Consider the following 23,209-nt stretch of genomic DNA (forward strand, 5'->3'; position numbering starts at 1 on the left):
GCTGTACACTTTAAACTTATACAGTGTTGTGTATCAATTATATCTCAATAAAACTGAAAAAAAAAAAAACTTTAAAAATACTAAATATGGGGGTGCCTGGGGGGTTCGGTCGGTTGAGCGTCCCAACGCTCATGACCTGATTTCAGCTCAGGTCATGAATCCAGCATCGTGGGATTGAGCCCCACATCAGGCTCTGTGCTGAGAGTGGAGCCTGCTTGAGATATTCTCTCTCTCTCTCTCTCTCTCTCTCTCTCTCTTTTTCTCTGTCTTTCCTTCTGCCCTTCTCCCTTGCTCACACACTCTCTTTCTCTAAAATAAAATTAAAAAAACATTTTTTTAAATACTAAATATGTGCTATTTTGAAGAAGGAAGGAAAGAAGGGAGGGAAGGAGGAAGGGAAGAAAACAAAGTGTAAGAAGACTGTCTACAAGAGATTACAAAGGACATCATTTCTATCCTGCCATCAGGAGGAAGTGCGAATATCTAATTTGATTCCTGGCTATCATCACTTCCTGTATCTGTGAATTTGGGCAGGTTTCCTAGCCCACTGAGCTTCAGAGTGGGGCTTAAAACAGTACCTCTAGATTTCTTGTGAGGATAATCCACATAAGGCATTGGCATATTAGCTGGCACTTGGTAAGTAAGCATGAATAAGTATTAGTTTTTTATTATAAAAATCACTAGGGGCGCCTGGGTGGCTCAGTCGATTGGGGGTCCAACTTCGGCTCAGGTCATGGTCTCACAGTTTGTGAGTTCGAGCGCCGCGTCTGGCACTATGCTGACAGCTCAGAGCCTGGACCCTGCCTCAGATTCTATGTCTCATCCTCTCTCTGTCCCTCCCCTGCTCCCACTCTGTCTCTCTCTGTCTCTCAATAATAAACATTAAAAAAAAAATTTTTTTAATAAAAATAAAAATCACTTAAACATTTTTTAATGTTTATTTTTGAGAGAGAAAGAGAGAGGCCGACCGGGGGAGGGGCAGAGAAAGAGGGAAACACAGAATCTGAAGCAGGCTCCAGGCTCCGAGCTGTCAGCACAGAGCCTGACCCAGGGTCCAAACCCGCAAACTGCAAGATCATGACCTGAGCTGAAGTCGGACACTCAACCAACTGAGCCACCCAGGTGCCCCAGTTATAAAAAATGACTTTAAGACACACTAGTTTTATTTCTTTGCCATATTTGCTTGTCAGGAAAAAAACTAATTTTTAGTGTTTGGTCAGCCTATTTTGAATGTCAATAACGATGCTAGGTGGGATTTAACCAATTCACAGGAAATAATATTAAGATTGTGTCAAAAAGCATAGTTTGGTTGTAAATTCCATGCTACGTTTATGTATACAAGCCTATTTTCACATAATAACTAAGAATTTGCTAATATAATTTAATTAGAAGCCTTTTATAATCTAAAAACTCTGCTTTCAAGTATGTGCCCAAGGCATTGGAATATTTTGCTACACAGCACAGAATAGGTTCTTCATTGGATCACTGGATAAAAAATGTTTTCCCCCAAATCTTTCAGGTCTATAACACACATAAATCTGATTTTTCAATAGAGGAAATGCAATTCATTCTTCACATCCACAGTGAAATGAAGACTCTATCAAAAGATACTCCATTTTGAAATTAAATGGGTTCCTTTTTTTAGACAGAGACTTTAATAAAGTTTATGTTCACTTAATATATAATAATATTATGTTAATTCTTTTGTAGGCTTTATAAAATCAAATTTAAAAAGAAACACAGTTAAGTTTCTAAGCTTAAGTTTTTATCAGACAGGTTTTGTTTTTGTTTTCAGTTTTATTTATTTAGTTTGAGAGGGGCGGGGGAGGAGGGGCTGGAGACAGGGAGAGAGAGAATCCCAAGCAGGCTCTGAGCTGTCAGGACAAAGCTCGACGTAGGGCTTGATCCCACAAACTGTGAGATCATGAACTGAGCCAAAATCAAGAGCTGGACACTTAACAGGCTGAGTCATTCGGGCCCCCTCATCAGATAGGTTTTTTTTTTTTTAATGAAATACAGAATTAAGGACAATGTGGAAAATCTTATTCTAGAAGTGACCATTATTCCAATTCAGAGTCAATAACCATTTCAGATCTGCCTTAATGAAATGCAACCATTACTTTTATTCTGATTTATGAGTTATAAGGGCAACTATTAACTAAATTATAGAAAAGGCACAATTATATGGTTTAAGATCTTACTGTTTCTATTATAGGTCAGAATACAGATTTTAATAAGCACTTGTATTGTCCCTCTATAATTATCTTTAAGTTTAATTTAAATTAAACTTGAATTATCTTTTAAAGATTTTAGAACTTCCTATCCCCTCAATATTAATAGACTTAATGATACATAATTTTACGACTGCCACTAAAGCTAAAATTTATATATTTATTAATCTTTAGGAATCTATGAAAAGCTTTATTCCTGTTCAAATGTCATATGCTGTATGTTACAGGTATGGGCAAGAGTCAACACTGTCATTAATTGCAAGAATGTTAACTGTTAATAATATAACTTTCAGAAGACTTTGGCCTAAAGAAGCTTTAAGGAATAAATATACATTAACTTACATGTTTACTAGGAGAGGTAGAAGATTCCAGTTCTTGTGAAAAAACCATTTCTTCAGTAAGTACACTATGATCTGGACTCCCTGACTGCTCCTGAACTATAGACTCGGAGGGTATATATCCAACAGCAGGACTGCCCAATTCTTCTGGAATAGAGCTTTCACTGTGGAGGTGAGAGTAAGAAGGTACTGGAGATTCTGCTTCACTTGCTATTTCTACAAAGAGAGTAAAAACAAGAAAAAGACCACAGTCTTGGTCAAAAGAAATTTTCCACAGCTACATTTTACATTTGCTTTTGCATAATTTCACCAATTGCATTTAGATACAATTTTAATCCCACCACTTAAGGAATCACATTACTGTAAAGTCTGTTAGTCTAAGTAAGAATTTTGGCTGACAGCAAACTGAAGGAGAGATCTGTAAACATATAATCAGCAATGACAGTGACTGACAACTTAACTGATTGGGAAGCTACAGAGCAATGACAACTCATATTCTCATATAGGAGTGTAAGTTGGTTCAACCACTTTGAAAAACAATGTGGCTGGCAATACTTGGAAAAGATGACAATACTCCATTATCTATCAGTTCCACTCCTAGGTATACACCCTAGAGAAATCTTGCATATATACAGTAGGAGACATTTACACGGTTTAAAAAACACAAATATCTGCAGATAGTAAAATGAATAAATTGTGGTATATTTAGCCAATAATATGTAACATAACAACAATAATGAATGAACTAGAGCTGCATGATCAATGGAGATATAAAGTGAATTTCATTTAGTGCTTCCAGAATTTTTAGCACTATCTTGTCTCTGGAATTTCCTGTCCGTTATAACCCTTGCTCTTTCCAAGAAAACAAATATGTTTGACACTAAACAGAAAAACCTTGACATTACACTTGTATAATGTTAAGAATTTACATTGTTTTCCTTCTTTGTCTTTGTAGGTATAATGCCCCACAAGAATTAGATGATATCATATTTTGCATCAGTACTGCTAACATTTGATATACTCAATTCTAAAAGTCTCATTTAAGATTCTGGGTCTGAAATCTGCAAAATAAGCTTATTTAACATAAGCAATACCTTGAATAACATGGGTTTGAACTGCACAAGTCCATTTATATGTGCATTTTTAAAAATAAATACAATTCAACTCAATACTATAAATGTATTTTCTCTTCCTTATGATTTTTTAAAACATATTCTTTATCCTATTTTATTGTAAGAATAATACGATACTGTAATATATTATGTACTATATAATACATATACATAATACGGGCTAATCAGCTATTTATGTTATCAGTAAGCCTTCTGGTTAGTCATAAGCTATTGCTAAAGTTTTGGGGGAGTCAAAAGTTATACATGAATTTTTGACTGTGTGTGGGTTGGCATCCCTAATCCCTGTGTTGTTTAAGGGTCAACTCAATTTTTTCTTTTAGGTTACTTTACTTTATTAAACAGTTAAACTATTCATAGGCTATATTTGATGAGATTAAAATTGCATTAAAATTGCCTTTGGCTTATCACATTTACCCAATAACACTTTTTCCACGATTAAGGAGGCCAACAGTTCTAATAAATTAGAGAGTTGAACAGGAAAAACATTGCTCTAAGATAGCAGTTAAACATTTTGGTCTCAGGACATCCTTATACTCTGAAAAATCATTGAAGACCACAAAAAACTTTTTCTGTGGTTACAGATATGGTTATATCTATCAATATTAATCATACTAGAAGTTAAAATGGAAAAAAAATTAAAATATTTAAAAACAGTAATAAATCTACATGTTAACATAAATGACATTTACTAAATTTTAAAATAACTACATTTTTCCAAAAAAGGGCTTAGTTGAAAGGAGAGGGATTGTTTTACATTTTTTAAAATATCTGTAATGTCTGGCTTAACAGAAGGCAGTTGGAATCTCCTATCTGCTTCTGTCTGCAATCTGTGACTATCTGTTGTTTGGGCTGAAGCATATGCAGAAAATCTGGCCTCTCAAAGAATATATGTAATTAGAAAAGGGAAGAGTATTGTTAACAGTCTGTACAGATAATTGTGGATATTCCTTATTGATGCTACACTGAAATTTGACCATTAGTCGTTCCTTGTATTTTAGCTGGAATGTAGAATCTAAAACCATATCAATAAACTTTTTGTGATGTTACATTAAAATCCTTTGGTCAACTCTGTACTTTAAATGGGTTTTCTACCCATGCATGATTCTCTAAATCATCACTGGTCATTTGAAAAACACTGGTTCACTGAGTTCTGAAGATCTTCCCAATGTTGACACATTTTATCGCGCAATATGAAAAAATGACCCTGATTAGTATCATCACCCATCATATCAGGAAAGTCTTTTAAGTATTGGAAAGCTGTCCAGCTCAAGATGGGGAAAATGGCATTTCTAAAATCCTAAATTTTTGCTTGAAAGCTTAAATTTTATCACTGGCAATAAATGTAGCCCCTGTTTTCTCTGAACAAAGTTGCTTCATTTATTTCTGAGAAATTGCCAAATACACAAGTATGAATAACCAGTTTTTTAGACACTTAAGTAAAAATGGTACTCCATGAAAAAAAAATGGCTAGTTCAGCTTGCAATTCAAACCACTGCATTATGTGCTTTTCTTCAAAGCCACCACCAACCTTCGGCACATGCAAGTGCTTTGTGCATATTTCCTATTTTGTCACACAAAGTATTAAAAAGATATGTACCCAAAGGTTGAGATTCAACAAAATTAGTATTCGTTAAGTGCTTATTTCAGGGCATTCTTACATAAAACTGGCATGTTATCGTTAGTACAAAGTGGCGAAGAATACAATGGCTACTAATAACACAGTTTGGTGCCACTGCCTTGATTGATGTTAAGACATCAGCAATTTTACTCACCCTTATTTTTGCTACATCAGCGTAATGTCAACACAGTGAAAAAGGCAAACAACATGTTAGTATCATTATAAAAATAATTTTGACCCCCACATCCTCTGAAAGGATCTTAGAGACTCCCCCAGAGTTTCCTGGGCCATATTTTAAGAACCACTGCTCTAGGATTCATACCTGGGAATGGAACCGCTGAATCGTAAAATACGTGTACCTCACTTTTATGATTTTATTGATTATTTTTTTTTTTTAATTTTTTTTTTTCAACGTTTATTTATTTTTGGGACAGAGAGAGACAGAGCATGAACAGGGGAGGGGCAGAGAGAGAGGGAGACACAGAATCGGAAACAGGCTCCAGGCTCCGAGCCATCAGCCCAGAGCCTGACGCGGGGCTCGAACTCACGGACCGCGAGATCGTGACCTGGCTGAAGTCGGACGCTTAACCGACTGCGCCACCCAGGCGCCCCAATTTTATTGATTATTTTTAATGCCTCTTTTTTTCAACCTGTTTTCCAAACTAGGTTTAACAATTAATACACCAGCAGTTCCGTGTTCCACCTACATACCCACGGGCTTGATGGGTATTGTGAATGGGCGGAATGATGGTCCCGGAAAAGATATGTCCATGTCTTAACCCCCCGGACCTGTGAATGCAATTCTTTTTGGAAAAAAGGGTCCTTGCAGATGTAATTAAGGATCTCATGATGGGATCACCTGAATTATCTGGGTAGGCCCTAAATCCACTGAAAGTTTCCTTATGAGACAAAAGAGGAGCACACAGGCATGGAGAAGAGTGTGAGACTGGAGTTAGGCAGACACAAGAGATGCCGACAGCATAACCACAAGCCGGAAGAAGGAAGGGAAGAGCTGTTCCCTGGATCCTTCAGAGGGAGCACAGCACTGCCAACACCTTGCTCCTATACTTCTGGCCCCCGGAAGTGAGAGAATAAAACTTTTTTTTAAGCTACTAAATTTGTGATAATTTGTTCCAGCAGCCCTAGGAAGGGAAGCAGTATTTCTTTATGATTTTTATGCCCTGATTACCAATACATGTGACATCTTTTCAGATGTTTATTGATGATTTGGAGTTCTTCATTGTGAATTATCTGCTCTTTCCCTTATTTTTAAAATGTGGTTGTCGTTTTATTTTTGATTCACAGGAGCTGCTTGCATGTTCTTCTACTATTCCTTTGTCAGTCGTATGTGTTGCAAATATCTTTTTTTATTTTGTTGTTTTACTTTCTCTATGGTGTATTAATGAATACAAATTCTTAATTTATTGAAATCAAAGGTATTGGTATTTCCCTTTGTGGTTTTGCTTTGTATAACCTATTAAAGAAATCTCTCCCTCCCCTTGATGTCATATAGATATTCTCTTCTATGGTCTAAAAGTGTCATAATTCTAATTTTCACATTTAAGCCTTTTTTTTTGTTTTTAAACCCTTCAGCTGGATCTTTCTCTATTGTCAATGTAGGGATCCAATTTCATTTTTTCCTGCCCTCCAAATTTAGTGGAGAGTCCCTCCTTCCTTCACTGCTCTGCAAAGTTACCTGTGTCAGAAGTCAACTTTCCACATATGCATGGGTCTTTTCCTGGGCTGTTTCATGGTCTATTTGTGTATCTCTGTACAAATAATCCCGTTTTAATCATTATACTTTTACAAGTTTTGGTATCTGGTAATGTAAGTTCTCCATTTTGTGGTTCGTCTTTAGCAGTGTCTTTGCTTTTTGGTCCTTTGTTCTTTCATACACATTGTAAAACGAGCTTATCAAACCCTATGAAGAAATCTTGCTGAGTTTCTGATTTAAATTGCCTTGAATCTACAAATAAGTTCAGGCAGAATTAACATCTTTAATGACACTGAATCTGTGAGAATGGAAAAGCTTTCTATTATTTTGGTCTTCTGTAATGTCTCCTAATAACATTCTAACGTTTTCTCCATAAAGATCTTACATATTTTTTGTTAAATTTATTCCTAGTACTTCATGTTTTTTTATTTCTATGATAAATGGCATCTCTTTTAAAAATTAATTTTTCTGGGGGCGCCTGAGTGGCTGAGTCAGTGAAGCATCTGACTCTTGATTTCAGCTCAGGTCATGATCTCACAGTCGTTGGATTGAGCCCTGCATCAGGCTCCGCGCTGAGCGTGGAGCTTCCTTGGGATTCTTTCTCTCCCTTTCTCTCTGCCCCTCCCTCACTTGCACTCTGTCGCTCTCAAAATAAATAAACATTTTTTTAATTAGATTTTTCTAACCAATTTCTGCTGGTCTATAGACGTGTAATTGAATTTTGTTTATGAACTTAGCAACCATGCTAGATTCACTTGTTAAATGCTGGATTTTCTATAATAATAAGTTTTGCTTCTTCCTTTCACTGCTTAGGTGAAATAAAAGCATCTTTATCTTCTTTCCATATTTAAAGGGAAAGTTTTCTATGTTTTATCACTAACAGCAGTATCTTGTAGTAGGTTTGGTTTTTCATTTTTGTTCATAGATATCCTAGATCACATAAAGAAAGCTCCCTTCTATTGCTACTTTGATCTGAAATTTGTTTTATTAGAAATGCTTTTTGGATTTTATCAAGTACCTTTTCCAAATCCATTCAGATGTCATGTAATTTTTCTCCTTTGATCCGTTTAAGTAATCTGCCCTGTTGATTTTTTAGGATGTGTTAAACCGCACTTGGTCATGGAACAGCCCACTTCCATTTCACAGAATTCACCCATTTCTTCTCAGTTCTCAGATATGTTAGCATAAAGTTATTCACAACAGTCTCATAATTCCAAGGTCTGTGGCATTTGCAGTTATATCGCATTCTTCACATTTAATCATCCACCTTTTTTAAAAATAATGAAGTCAATCTTTCGGTTACATTAGGCTTGGGTTTGCAGAGTGAATGGAGTTAACATTCATTACCTTTCTGTTCTGTTCTCTGGTCCTCAATTTCTTTCTTCGGAGTTTTGGGTTTTATTAATTCTTTGTCCCAGGCAGCCAAAGCTTGTTTCTCCATTTGACGAATTTCTGCTTCCTCTGCATCCAAACGTCGCTTCCACTCCAGCAGCTCCTCTGCGTGTTGTCGCCGTTGCATTAGTTTCTGCTCTCGCTTTGTCAGAAACCTACGGTCACACCATGAGGGACAGTCAGAGAACAAATCTACAGGCAGAAAGCACTTAGAGCTCTATACCACTCACTGCCTTCGCAACAAGCTGCGTAAAAACAACACACTCATACTACTCCTTTGAAAAAGGCTTGAAGTAACAGAAGCTTTGGTGAATCATTCAGAAAAGGAGAGAATTTGTGTTTTACTTCTAATTGTTTGGAAAGATTAGCAAAGGAAAAATGGTGGCAAATTCAGAAAAGAAAATCTTCACAATTTCTGGACAACCAGGACTGATGGTCCTGAAATTACATATTCACTTCTCATAGGTGATTCTTTTTCATAACAGATGAAGAACTTATTCTGAAGGCTCAGACCAGAAAACACACAAAACCAAAACAACAAAGACCAAAACAACAACAAAAAACAAATCTCAAAGCCCCCAAACAAGCAAGCAAACAAAAAAAATGTGTTCATGTCCCTTTTTGATTTTTATTTTCAAATTCAGTCTGGTTTTATTTCAGGTATCACTCACTATACCCCTCTTTGGTTCCTATCGCCTAAGAGATGCAAAGTCGGGTGATAATTATGGAGAGAACACAGCACCACAGTCAGATGCCTTATGCATATAAACATAACTTTATTTACTTGAGTAAAAGGATGCACCAAATGCCTCAAATTTCTCAATTTAACCTGATCTCTGAAATTCAATTGCTCAATATATCTTAGCTCCAAAGGATTTAGAGAAATTTCTGATTTAGGAAAAGTTATCTGAGTAGTTTAAAAAGCTACTATTAAACTCTCCTCAAATGTAGATGCCACAGCCAAATAAAAGGTGGGCTGCTCATGTTATTGGTGTTAGATCTGTATTGGTAGCTAATCAACAAAAATGCGTTCACACATCCAACGAACACTTAATAAAAAGCACAAAAACTGTCATTCCGCTTCTTGAACAATCAGCATGTCAAATTAATGTGGAAACAAAAAGGTACCATCTATGGGACATTTGACAAGAAGGCTCCAGGCTGTTATGAAAAAAAAAGAAAAAGAAAAAAAAGCAAACAAAACAAACAAAAAGAACAGAGCATGCTCTATCAAAGAGTGCACTGAAAAAGGTGCAAAGTTACCTGACCAACTGGTTGTAGATATACAGCTGGAATTTGGGATGAAGGTTGGGAAAACAGACACTGAGAGAGGCCCAGTGGTGAGACGTAAAGACAGAGAAGAAGTAGTGAACAGGAGAGCAGTGTCTACAAAATAAGGAGGAAGATTTTAAAACCAAGGGATCAAGAGGCAGAAGAGTGAGAAAGGGAAAGCATAAGAGCTGAGCGGAGAACTTTTAATATGCTTCCTGAATAACATTATAAGCTACTCCGTCAAAGCAAGTGTTATACTCTGTGTGACATATAAAACATGTGCTATTATAGATCTTACCAGTGATTTCTGAATAAACATGCCTTTCTCCTCAGATGTTGCTTAACCATTACTTATAGTTTCAGGTAAATTTACTTGTTTGTGAGTAAAGTACGGTGTGGAGCTAAGTAAGTTTTCCCATAAGCTTTAACACAGAGTACAACTATGGCTGTGAACCTAGTACATCAGCAATTATACAAACATATGTAACCCTGAGCAAATGATTTTTGTATCTGTACCTTGTCATCTATTTTAAGATTAAAATTAAATAAATAAAAACCACTGCATTTGCCTTATTTGACCTTACCATCATGATCTAGCTTGAAAATAATTTGGAAATTAAATTTATAGTAAAAATGTCTTATTCACCTCTCCCACATAAAACTTACTGCTCACAGGACCTACTGGAGGTATCGTGCTTTATATTTAACAAAGGCCCACTTTAATAAGATTGAAATACCATATCCATTCTATAATATATGAGGATGCATAATTAAGAATAACGTAAGCTTGTTGCAATAAATACTCCCAGCAGCAAAAAATAAATAAAAAATAAATCATGCTGTGGACAGCTCAATCATAAGGTTAAAGGTAAGAAGAAAATTTCATGTGTTAGAGTTATAAAAGTAGAAAAAACCCACTAGTTTCTCTTCTTTACTATTTAAATAGTAAATAAATCATATATATATATATATATGTATATATATATATTCGAAAGGATAACTAAGTCTAGTAATAGTTTGAAAGGTTAATTCTCTTTGACAGAGCATGCTCCTGTTCACATGCACACAACAATAACCTGTAGATCAAGGCAACGCTTTTTGCCTTGGAAGGGCAAGGAATAATATCAGTATGTCACAGAAGTGAGAAAATCTAGGTATAAATCCAGCCGCTCATTTGGATTTTAAAAGTATGTAGAATCTTGCTTACACATGTATCTTTAGATAACAGACTATTTCAATGTCTGTTTCCCACATACAACTTAATATTTCTCCTCCCCTTCATATACTTATATATATATACACACACACATACATACACATTCGTATCTGGATTGCCTGGATTTTCTGCACTGAAGTTCAAGGAAAAACAATTTTGTCAAATTTTAGTAAGACACTGCAATCTTCCTTGCCATTCTTTATGAATGTATAATAAACTTATTTTGATGCTAATTATCAAAATATGAAAAAACAAATTACTCAGCAAATGGTCCAAAAAATCTATTCATAATATTCAAATATCACCCACCCTCTTAAGTACATAACTGCTAAATGCATGCATGACCTAGTATAAAAAGTAGAATGATATTGAAACATGTAAAATAAACTGTAAAAAAGATACAATTTAAATTTGTCTAACCCAATATAGAGAATAACAATTTTCTCTATTAGAACAAGTACTGACCATTTATTTTTCATTTATAAGGATTAAGCATATTCAAAAGCTCTAGGTTGGGAATGAACAACAAAAAAAATAGCTAATAGAAAAAGAGAAGAAAATAGTTTAAGATACAGTATGAGAAAAGTTTAACTTAAAGTTAAAACTTCTTCCCAGAAACACATGTTCTTGATTTAATATATGTGTATTCTAGTAGTAGTGTCCTTTACAAGTTAAATAAAATAAAGTTGAAATAAAAAAGGCAGTACTTCACACTACAGTTAACAATCCTCCAAGATGCTGCACAAATAAGAAAGAAATTTGTAAATGATGGAGACATAAGTGCCTACTAATAGAAAATGCTGCTAATATGCATTATGGTTGGTGTCAAGGCATCCCACAGCAAGGATGCTTAACAGAACACTGGACTGGGGACAATTAGACACAAAATAGATTTAATCTAGTATGTAAATCATTATGTTCTTATTTAATCTTAAGAAATTCATGAGTAATTAGTTCTCTTTTAAAGTCACACTTTCACACTCTAAACTCTACACATATACAGATAAACAGCCACTGAGCACTCTTCCAATTTAAACAAATCCTATTTATTTAGAAGGGTCAATTTCTACGGAGATAACTCTAAGTCATCACTGTAGTTTTTCTTTTTTTTTAAGCTAGGAGGTTGAAAGCAGATATGCTAACTTAACTCAACGTTAACTCTGGCTGGCTGGCATCCAGAAAGCAGGGTCTGAGTTCTAGCCCTGCCACGATGCAACGTGTGAGATGTGGGATGAATCACTTATGTCCACGGCCTCAATTTCTTCCTGTGAAACCAAAGGACTATACTAGATGACGTCCCTAAGAGACCTTTTAGTTCCAGCAGTTTCCAACTCTTTCTCCAAGTACCTCCTCACATTTTTTTAAATACCTCAACATACTGCTACCTCAACATACTGCTAGATCATGTGACATAAATGAGAAGCTTTTTTCCCACTGAGCTAATATAATTGTAGATTATGTTCTAACATATTATAAAACCATGCTATAATTTGAAAGAGTAAAATTACAATGTAAATTTTAAATGAAATTGTGAGTTGTAAAATCATTTGACTCTGAAAAATATTAAATAAAACAAACAAAAATCTAATACTTTAAATCATTTTAAAATTGTTTCTGGACCAAAAATTAATTCTATATTGTAAATAAGTAAAAATGAAACACAGTGTTTTAAATTTTAAAATGAATTAATTCTTCTAGTCTTTAAGCATTTTTAATGATATCAGGAATATGAGGATATGGATAGTACTGACAAAAGAAAATGAAGTCTTGTATTTTTTCTCAAGCAAAATTTATTCTATTACTTAAAAGTGACTAATAATTTGCATATAGTTAAATAAACAAAATGCAGGTATATTATTCCTAACCTAGAAAGTAAAGAAAATTATCAGACTATCAGGATTCATTCAGTCTAGAACCTTCTCCAAGAAAATTCTATTTCTAATTTAAGGCAATGATATTTAACACACTTTATTTTTTATTTTTTATTTTTTAACGTTTATTTATTTTTGAGACAGAGAGAGACAGAGCATGAACAGGGGAGGGGCAGAGAGAGAGAGGGAGACACAGAATCTGAAACAGGCTCCAGGCTCTGAGCTGTTAGCACAGAGCCCGACGCGGGGCTCTAACTCACAGACTGTGAGATCATGACCTGAGCTGACGTCGGATGCTTAACCGACCAAGCCACCCAGGCGCCCCAACACACTTTCTAAAATTCTAATGAAAATGTTTTCTTTAATGGAATATCAAAAGCCTTCCCTTGCAAATCCTTAATTTTTTTTATTTTTTTTTATTTAAAAAAAAATTTTAATATTTATTTATTTTTGAGAGAGAGAGAGAGAGAGACAAAGTGCGAACAGGAGAGGGGCAGAGAGAGAGGGAGACACACAATCTGAAGCAGGCTCCAGGCCCTGAGCTGTCAGCACAGAGCCTGACATGGGGCTCAAACTCACAAACCATGAGATCATGACTTGAGCCGAAGTCAGACACTTAACCCACTGAGCCACCCAGGCGCCCCGCAAATCCTTAACTTTTTAACTCAGTAGATTAATGGTGAAGATTTTAATATTTATCGGACACTACCACAAATATTTTTAGACACATCTATGTCATACAATATTTATCTGTTTAACTTTATGATTATTTAAAACCAAGTAAGTTAATTTGCTCCTTTAATGGTTTCTAAGCTAACTGGGAATATTTTAAAATATTTAAAATGAATGTTTCAGAAGTTCTGACTTCATTTTTCCATGCTACCTTGGTCTGCAATGATCAAACCAAAATATAACTATATGTTTGTGGGATTTTTTTCGCTTCTTCTTATGCTATTAAAGTACTTACTTATTCAAAAGTATATTTAACTCAGAACACTCACCCATGAAAATTGCTTTGATATATTTTTTCAGTAGAAATTTCTTCCTCTGAATTTCTGAGCAATTAATCTATATACACTTCTCTAAAGGAACCAACATTTGTTTTTTCCACCTAGACCATATACTCTTTAAGGTCAAGGTTTCTGTTTGATTCACCTTCGTATCTGTCAGACCTAGCACACTCATACATTCCCCAATAAATAATTGCTAAAAATAAGTATATATTTAGTAAATAATATAAAAGAATAGTTGCTATTAAATGAAAGAGAAAATGTACTGTATCCTATTTTAACACTTGAAGATAAACCCATTCTTTCTGTTTTATTTGCTCAGTAAAAAATTTCCCTGAAATGGAATTGGCAAATTAACAGAAGAAGTCAACTGCATTGTGTTTTCTTCATGAATATATGTTTCAGGATTACAGGCAATGCACTTATATTGTAAACAATGCCCCTCACAATGATAACCAAAACTCAGATTTCACTTGCAACAGTACCAAAAAGACTGAGGGCTATTCACTCTGTGGCTCCTGAAACATATATTATTACAAATCTTTTTTTTTTTTTTTTTTCAACGTTTATTTATTTTTGGGACAGAGAGAGACAGAGCATGAACGGGGGAGGGGCAGAGAGAGAGGGAGACACAGAATCGGAAACAGGCTCCAGGCTCTGAGCCATCAGCCCAGAGCCCGACACGGGGCTCGAACTCCCGGACCGCGAGATCGTGACCTGGCTGAAGTCGGACGCTTAACCGACTGCGCCACCCAGGCGCCCCACAAATCTTTTTCACAACTTAAATTTCTTTTGCTTTTCACTACACTGAGAAATGGAAATTATTTATATAATGTCAGATCAATAAAAAGGTCGGGAAAAGCCATAAATTAGACATACAAGTTTTAACAAAGGCATTGCTGTCTCAATGACACATTAAAGAAGGAAATCTTTCACGATAGCCGAGAACAGTTTGATTGCTTTAGAGAAATATCTGTCATAGAATCAGAGGGTTAACAATAAGCAATAGTATATAGTGAAAAAGTTCTTCTCAATAGTTAGTTAAACTCACTGAGGGAGGAATACTTTTTGACAGGTGTTTTATATCAATAAAATAATCTCTTGGGAGACTGCCTTTGCAAATCTACAGAACAAATAATAGTGCCTAGAAGCAAAGGCTCAAATGATTTTGTTGACTATAAAATGAACTCATTCTATTTAATGGCATTTCTACTGACATTCCAATATTGTTGGGGTGGCTGGGTGGCTCAATATTGTTAAAAGAGATCTCATGATAAAGTTCTGGTGATCCGGATGGTATATAAAAACCAGTTTTCACATTATTTTGTTCTAGAGATCAAAAAGCATTGCATAACAATAATCTTCCTTTATAGGGCATCGCTATTTTTGAAAAATACTCCAGTTCATCCTCAAATTTCGGCACCATCATTAAACATTAAAACTAATTCCTTTGCCACCGCTGTCCTTACCTCATCCTACCCACAAACACAACCACACTGCTTCAAACACACATCAAGTCACTGAATCTTTCGAGGCCTATTTCTTTGAATTTCTCAAATGGTTCCTGCAGCAGTTGACAAAGGTAGAACAATAATACAAAACTTCTATGTGTTTAATATTTTGGATTCTGAGAAAATAATTAATAAAACTTGGAACAAAATCAATAAGTTCAACCTTGAATTTGTTATTTAGAATTTTTAAAGCTTTAACCAAATCTGAAATAAGCAGCTACATGAACTCATCTCATAAACAGACTAGGATTAGCAGTTTCTTCTTCTATGTGATCAAAATTATCAGAATATTATTCATAAAGACCAGCAATGAGTATCTTACTAATATAGATGAGCAAGGGATCAATGAAGAAATTATTCCTGAAGCTGTCTTTCCTCCAACATTTACCAAAGACATTTGGAGGTATATATAAAATGTCAGGTCAGCTATAATATAAAAATTCACGAGACTGATAATTCTGAATACAAAAATCTCTGAGGTAAAACAGTATGCCTATACAGGCTTTGGGAAATTTTATTAGGAAAGAAAGAAAGCATCTTTAGTCTACATTTCAATAAATTCCTATATTTTTTAAAAAGCCTTAGTTAGACTATCCCATGGAATTATCCAAAAGGAATACTTACACATTTGTAAATATTTGGTTTCACCTCTTTTTATTTATTTTAAAAATGTGTATTTGTTTTTTAAACTTATCTTCATAACCAACTTAGGTATTTTAAAGTTATGAAATACAATTTAACTAAGCAATAGGTGCCAACATATAACACTACACCTATGGTAATCAGGTTTGATTTACAACTGTCTGACTATTCAAAAGCTAATTAACTCATAGGTTGATGTCACACATAAATACAGAGCATTATTAAATTTGGTGATGTGTGGTACACTGACAAAAGATATCAATACAACTTAAGTTCAATCTGTGATTCAAACTGTTAACAAAATAAAATAAAGGTCAAACGTTTTAATGGGTCTGTCTTTCGTATTTAAAGAAGGTAGAAATTGTTATAAAGTCAAGGATAGAGTCCACAAACAGGAACTTGACAAGCATATTTAATTACACCCAGAAGAGTAGACTCTCACGTACATGTAACTTCATATGGTCAATGTCAACACACAACTGAGCTACATTTAAGGAGAAGTAGCGTTCTTTAAAAGAGCTTCTAAAAAAATAATACTTAGTAATGTTTTAGAAGAATGGTAGACTGCCAAAGCATTCAACATCCCAGGAGAATTTCAGTTTTTCTGGTTTCAACTGAACAATCCACACCTACTCACAGGTTAAAATTTCTATCTGACCTAAGCCCGGAGTGGTCAGCGAGCCACAGCATGAGATCTCAGGATACACCATTAACTGCTTCCCTAAGTCAGTAGACACATCCACCGATTTCAGAGAAGTATAAATTTCCCACTTATTTTTAGCTTTCAATGAAAGAAAGATGGAAACATTGTCATGGGTATATGTGCAATCACTATGCTGGTTTTTATTTTTTTTTTTAATTCTTTTTTAATGTTTATTTATTTTTGACAGAGAGAGAGACGGAGCATGAGCAGGGGAGGGGCAGAGAGACAGGGAGACACAGAACCTAAAACAGGCTCCAGGCTCTGAGCTGTCAGTCCAGAGCCCAACGCGGGCTCACACTCAGACCTCGAGATCATGACCTGAGCCGAAGTCAGACGCTCAACCGACTGAGCCACCCAGGTGCCCCACTATGCTGGTTTTTAAAATAAGAAATCTGACTGTATTAAAAACAAGAAAATTTGTTTTATAATAAGATCTATAGTCAACTGACTTCTAGGTTGATTTAATAATTCTGCTAAAATGCTACTGAATTCATAAAATATTATGTTTTATCAACCTAATCTAATGAAGTACATTAAAGACATTTGTTGCTATCATTTTCAATGTGAACAGGAGATATTTATAAAAATGAATTACTTTTCATCCATGCGGCTTCTCATTTTTTTCAGTTTCTGCATAATGCTGCTAGTTTCACTGCTGGAGATTGAAATGGGGGAAGGACTGCGGGTCTCCAAGTCAGTTGGACCAGGGCTGGTTGCCTTATTATCCTTTGTATCATCGTCACTATGAGAGTCCTGTAAACAAAGGAGGGTAAAGTTTTACAATTTTACTGGAATTTAAGATCTCAAAGTGATCTTAAACACTGTTATTTCAAAATTATGTTTATCAAAATCATATTTATAAGAAAGTAGAAATAAAAGAATTACTTAAAAGACAAGATTATATCACATATTTGAAAATGGCTAAAATATAAATTTTGTTATGTATATCTTACATATATTTATATATAATCACAAAGTGTAATAATTTCTTACAAGATGTGAAAAAAATCCAAAATCTTCTGTTGCTAGCAAACTAGTACCTGTCCTAATTTCTTTTATTTATTTTTTAATTTTTTAATGTTTATTTTTGACGGAGACAGAGACAGAGCATGAGTGGGGTGGGGCGGTGGAGGGAGGGGAGGGCGGGGGGGTAATGCTGAGACAGAGAGACACACACAGAATCAGAAGCAGGCTCCAGGCTCTGAGCTGTCAGCACAGAGCCTGACCCAGGGCTCAAACCCATGAACCGCGAGATCATGACCTGAGCCAAAGTCAGACATTTAACCAACTGAGCCACCTAGGCGCCCCTGTCCTAATTTCTTTTAAATTGAACCATTCAAAAGAAATACAAAACTACAGACACTGTAACGTTTATACGTACAGACAAAAGAATGAAGAGCAGGGCGCCTGGGTGGCTCAGTTGGTTGAGCGTCCGACTTCAGCTCAGGTCATGATCTTGCAGTTTGTGAGTTCAAGCCCCTCATCAGGCTCTGTGCTGACAGCTCAGATTGTGTGCCTCCCTCTCTCTCTCTGCCTCTCCCCCACTTGTACTCTGTCTCTCTCTCAAAAATAAACACTAAAAAACTTTTTTAAAAAAGAATGAAGGGAACACATAATTAATTTTAATAATACTGAGGGATGGATCTTTTTTCTTTTCATTTCTAACGAAAAAAGCAGTATTTTCTCAACTTAAAAATTACAATGAAAGGATTTAGAACAACTGGGCTTTTTAAAAAAAGTGTATTTATTCTGAGAGGGAAAGAGAGAGAGAGTGCATGAGCAAGTGGGGGAGGGCCAGACAGAGAGGGAAAGAGAGAGAATCCCAAGCAGCCGCTGTGCTGTGAGTGCAGATTTCAACGAGGAACTTGATCCCACAAACCCTGAGATCATGACCTGAACCAAAATCAAGAGTCGGATGCTCAATGGATTGAGCCATCCAGGCGTCCCTAGAGCTATTAGCTTGATACGTTATTTCTCATGAACTAAAAGTAACTTTATATGCTTAAGTAAGTCTTTCCCACAAATACTCATTTATGTTCATAACTTTTCAGGAAGATGAGTAGGGACAATCATGGCTGTTTTTATTCTGTGAACAATACACACAGCAGAATAAGGTGTGCTGAATGGAGCGAGATGAAGAGGGCCTCTAACACAGGAGGGTGGCCTGTGTGCCAAGTCCAAGCCCAAGTGGAACAATGGGGATGTCCATATGGAGGCAGTCCTACATGGCATGTCACAAGCCCAAACAGAGTGAGGTGGCATTCCCACAGAGAACAGAGTGCAAAGAGGGTAAGAAGAGAACAGAGAAAGGGCAAGGAGATGGGGCGGGGGGGGGGGGGGGGGGGGGGGAACAGCTTGACTTGGGAGTCAGGTTCCAGGGGCGGCGAGAAGGCTATCGACATGAGGAAAGGGGTGGAGGTTATGGAGACGGGTTACATAGAAGAATGATCAAATAATTATCTATATTAAGGAAAATGTTAACCAGCTGTCTGTCAGAGAAGGAAGTTTCAGAAGAGAGAAAACTAGAATGGAAACTTATGGTGCTGGATTAGAAATCGAAGAATCAGCATGAACTCATTATGTATATATATATGTGTGTGTGTGTGTGTATATATATATATATATATATATATATATATATACACACACACACATATATATGCACGTATACATATGTATATATACATACACATATATGTATAACATGTATATGTACATACAGAAATATACATGTAAAATGTATATTTTTATTATATCTACATAAAACTATATTCTCTAGATTTCTTGCTTTTAGGAGGCCAAAACCTGAATAGCAATGAGCATGCCTACTGGTTTTTAAAGAACTTTCCTCCTTGGACAAACAGCTGGTTCCAAGTCTGGGGCACAGAAGGTACAAAACGACCTGGAGACATCTTGTTGCAGGAAACATGGAAGTGCTCAAAGACTGACTGGGACATGTCACAAGGATACAGAAACTGGAAAAGAAACTTGAAATAGTCTGATTTGGGGCAAAGTGAGCATCAAAACAAATGACAGTAACAGATTCACCTTTGAGTAAAGTAGGAATCTGTCAGTCCATACTGATACAAATAAAATAATAAGTTTAATGAAAAACAAGAATTTATGTAGTCTCAAAGTAACTCATGCAGGGGAGACTGGGTGGCTCAGTTGGTTGAGTGCCAACCTGGGCTCAGGTAATGATCTCACAGTTTTTGAGTTCAGGCCCCACATCGGGCTCTGGGCTGACAGCTCAGAGCCTGGAGCCTGCTTCAGACTGTGTGTGTGTGAGTCTCTCTCTCTCTGCCCTTCCCCCACTCACACTCTGTCTCTCTCTCTCTCAAAAATAAACATAAAAATTTTTTTTAATATATTTAATAAAAATTAAAAAATAACATGCAAAGTATTTATTAACTATAAAGAGAAAGAAAGTAACTTTATAGTAGAGTCTGATAGCCACCACCTTAATCAAGTGATCAAATCAAGTCAACATCATCAGTAATGGGATAAATCAAAATCAGACACCAACTGACTGAATGCAAGGAGAACACAGCATCATGTCTGTGATATTCCAGCCAAAGATGCACAACCTGAACCTAATTATGAGGAAGTATCAGACAAATCCAAGTTGAGAAACATGCTAGAAAATAACTGGCATGTGATCTTCCAAAGTGTGAAGGTTATAAGAGTCAAGTAACTTTTCCAGACTAAGGAGACAACACAGACATGAGAACTTAATGCAATATGTGATTCTGAACTTACCTTTTGATATAAAGCACATTATTGTGACAGTTGGAGAACTGTCATACTTTCAACTCAGGAAGACAGAGTTCTTTGTACCGTGTTTGAAATTTTCTATAAATTTGGGGTTGTTTCAAAATTTAAGGTGTATTTTAAAAATCAAAGCCGAAAATACGAGAGACTTTATTTAGCTATTTATAAACTATGTAACTGTTTATATATACATAAAACATATATATAAATATAAATATATATAAATATATAAAATATATAACTATACAGCTGTAAGTCTGGGTTCTCCAACACTATATCGACATCTCACAGTATCTCAGAATAGATCCACATTTTGCTTTTGTCTGAATACCTCCTTTCACTCCTGTATCATTGTATTAACATAGGGTAGCTAACATAAGTAAAATGAGCAAAAATAATCTCTCTCATTAATTCTGAGGAATATATTTGGATTGATAAGCAAAAGCAAGGTACTCTGTTCAAACTGAGTTTATGAATGGAAAACATTTTTCAACTGTTATATGAACCATGTGTCCCTTTCAAAACTTGAATTACTCCATGGGGAAAAAAATTAAAACTGTCATTATATATAAGAGCACAGACATAGAACTTTATTCCAGTACCTTATGGTATCACAGTGCTAGGAGGAACATGTCCATCATATTAGAAACTGAGGCAGGGTTAGGGATTATTAGCAAGCAACATGAGACAGAAAACAAATAGTAATTTTATGTAATTTACCAATTTATTCTCCCCTGCTGACTTCAGCTTCTCCTGTAATTTCATGGTGGTCTGTCGGATCCTCTCTATCTCCTCCTGCTGTTTAAGAATTAGTTGTCTTTCCTTTCGAGCTGCCTTATTGGCTTCTTGAAGACGTTTAATTTCCGCCTAAGGTTTAAAGAGTTAGGAGAAGGATTGAGATTTGGAGGACACAAGTCCACAGTAATATCTTAAGAAAGCCCAATCATCACATATATCAAAAATAAAAACATACAGTATTTCAAGATAAAAGTAATAATATTGAAAAATTTTTAAATTGTGAAGGAGGAAAAAAAAGAGTCAGATAACCCCACAACATGCTAAAATAATTTAACATTATCCCTTAATTTTAAATAACTATTACTACAACAGACTAATAATTTCCTGTCCTCCTTTTAATTTTTTTTAAATATTTATTTGTGGGAGAGAGAGAGAAAGAGAAAAGAGAGGAGAGAGAGAGAGAGAACGAGAGAGATGGAGCATGAGCAAAGGAGGGGCAGAGAAAGAGGGAGACCTAGAATCCAAAGCAAGCTCCAGGCTCTCAGCTGTCAGCACACAGCCCAAGGCAGGGCTCAAACTCACGAACTGTGAGATCATGACCTGAGCCAAAGTCAGATGCTTAACCGACTGAGCCACCCAGGCACCCTCCTGTCCCCCTTTTAAACGTAAGATACCCTCCACATTTTTCCGTACGGTCTTTACACTTGTTTAATAGTTGCATAACAGATAAAGTAGTTAATGGAACCATTATTCTACTGCTAAACTCGGGCCGCTTGTAATTTTTTTATCATCCCAAAGAATGCTTTCATGCCATAACCGTTTCATACTATGGATTTATGGAGAGATTCCAAAAGGTAGGAGAAACAAGTCAGAGAGGATGAATCATATTACGGCCCTCAAAATCATTTAAAGATTGCTTTCAAAAAAGAACTGTCTCTACTTAAATTGCCACCAGAAACATTTAAGACTTCATTGCACCAAACTCTCCAACCAGGGTATTAAGTTTTCTGTTGGGCATTTAAAAAGTGGGCAAAAGGTGATTCACTTCACTGTTAATAATAGTTAAAATTTAAGAGACTGTCATGGTTTTATCATGTGTTTTAATCTGTGTTCCTGTCGCATAATAAAGACAGGAATAATTTGCAACTTATAATTTCTTTTAATCATATTTGATTTTTGGAAACACTGAACATGTAGAAAAGTGCATAAAGATATCTAATTTCTAAAATCTCATATTAATAACTGTTAATATTCTATCATATTTTATCATAGTCTTTATTTTGTGAAGCAATAAAACATTACAGATAAAATCAGTGTATGTCCTCTGCCCTAAGTCCTTACAGGTAATCACTACCATGGTATATATCCTTCCAACACATTCTTTTAAAATTCTTCCACAAATATTTACACTTACCTGCAAAAAACATTACATTGTTTGGTTTATGTTTTTAAATATTTTAGAAATAATATCACACATTCATATTTTCAATCTTGCTTTATTTGCTAGTCATTACTTTTGATAGCTCTCTGTGTTGACTTATACCTAAATGCTGCATAACATTGGAGGCATATAATATTTCATGTGTCCATTACCTCTATGTTTGGATAAAGTTGTTGTTTACTATTACAACAACGCTACAATGAAGAGGCTTACATTGTCTGTCTCCTTGGGTACATGTACGGATTTCTCTGGAGCTGAAGTTCTTTTTTTTTTTTTTTTAATTTTTTTTTTTCAACGTTTATTTATTTTTGGGACAGAGAGAGACAGAGCATGAATGGGGGAGGGGCAGAGAGAGAGGGAGACACAGAATCGGAAACAGGCTCCAGGCTCCGAGCCATCAGCCCAGAGCCCGACGCGGGGCTCGAACTCACGGACCGTGAGATCGTGACCTGGCTGAAGTCGGACGCTTAACCGACTGCGCCACCCAGGCGCCCCTCTGGAGCTGAAGTTCTTGAACTAAGGTCCATGGACTCTAGAGGGTTCCCAAGGTCCTTTCAGGGGACTCTCAGGGTCAAACTCTCTTCACAATACTAAGACGTTACTTGCCC

At 35.7% G+C, this 23,209-nt stretch overlaps 1 protein-coding gene across 3 annotated transcripts in view; it reads right to left on the reverse strand.

Annotated features, from left to right (window-relative positions):
* The window catches only part of CEP350 (centrosomal protein 350), a 158,007-nt gene that overhangs the window by 38,001 nt on the left and 96,797 nt on the right, over positions 1-23,209 (reverse strand). For all 3 annotated transcript variants that reach the window (XM_047840249.1, XM_047840247.1, XM_047840250.1), the window contains exons 26-29: positions 21,143-21,289; positions 17,247-17,404; positions 8,382-8,581; positions 2,574-2,785 (exon numbers count right to left, since the gene is read on the reverse strand). In XM_047840249.1, the coding sequence (XP_047696205.1) occupies positions 2,574-2,785; positions 8,382-8,581; positions 17,247-17,404; positions 21,143-21,289 (717 nt within the window). The remainder of the gene's footprint in view (positions 1-2,573; positions 2,786-8,381; positions 8,582-17,246; positions 17,405-21,142; positions 21,290-23,209) is intronic.

Source organism: Prionailurus viverrinus, chromosome F1, assembly GCF_022837055.1.
Source record: "Prionailurus viverrinus isolate Anna chromosome F1, UM_Priviv_1.0, whole genome shotgun sequence".
Classification (NCBI taxonomy): domain Eukaryota; kingdom Metazoa; phylum Chordata; class Mammalia; order Carnivora; family Felidae; genus Prionailurus; species Prionailurus viverrinus.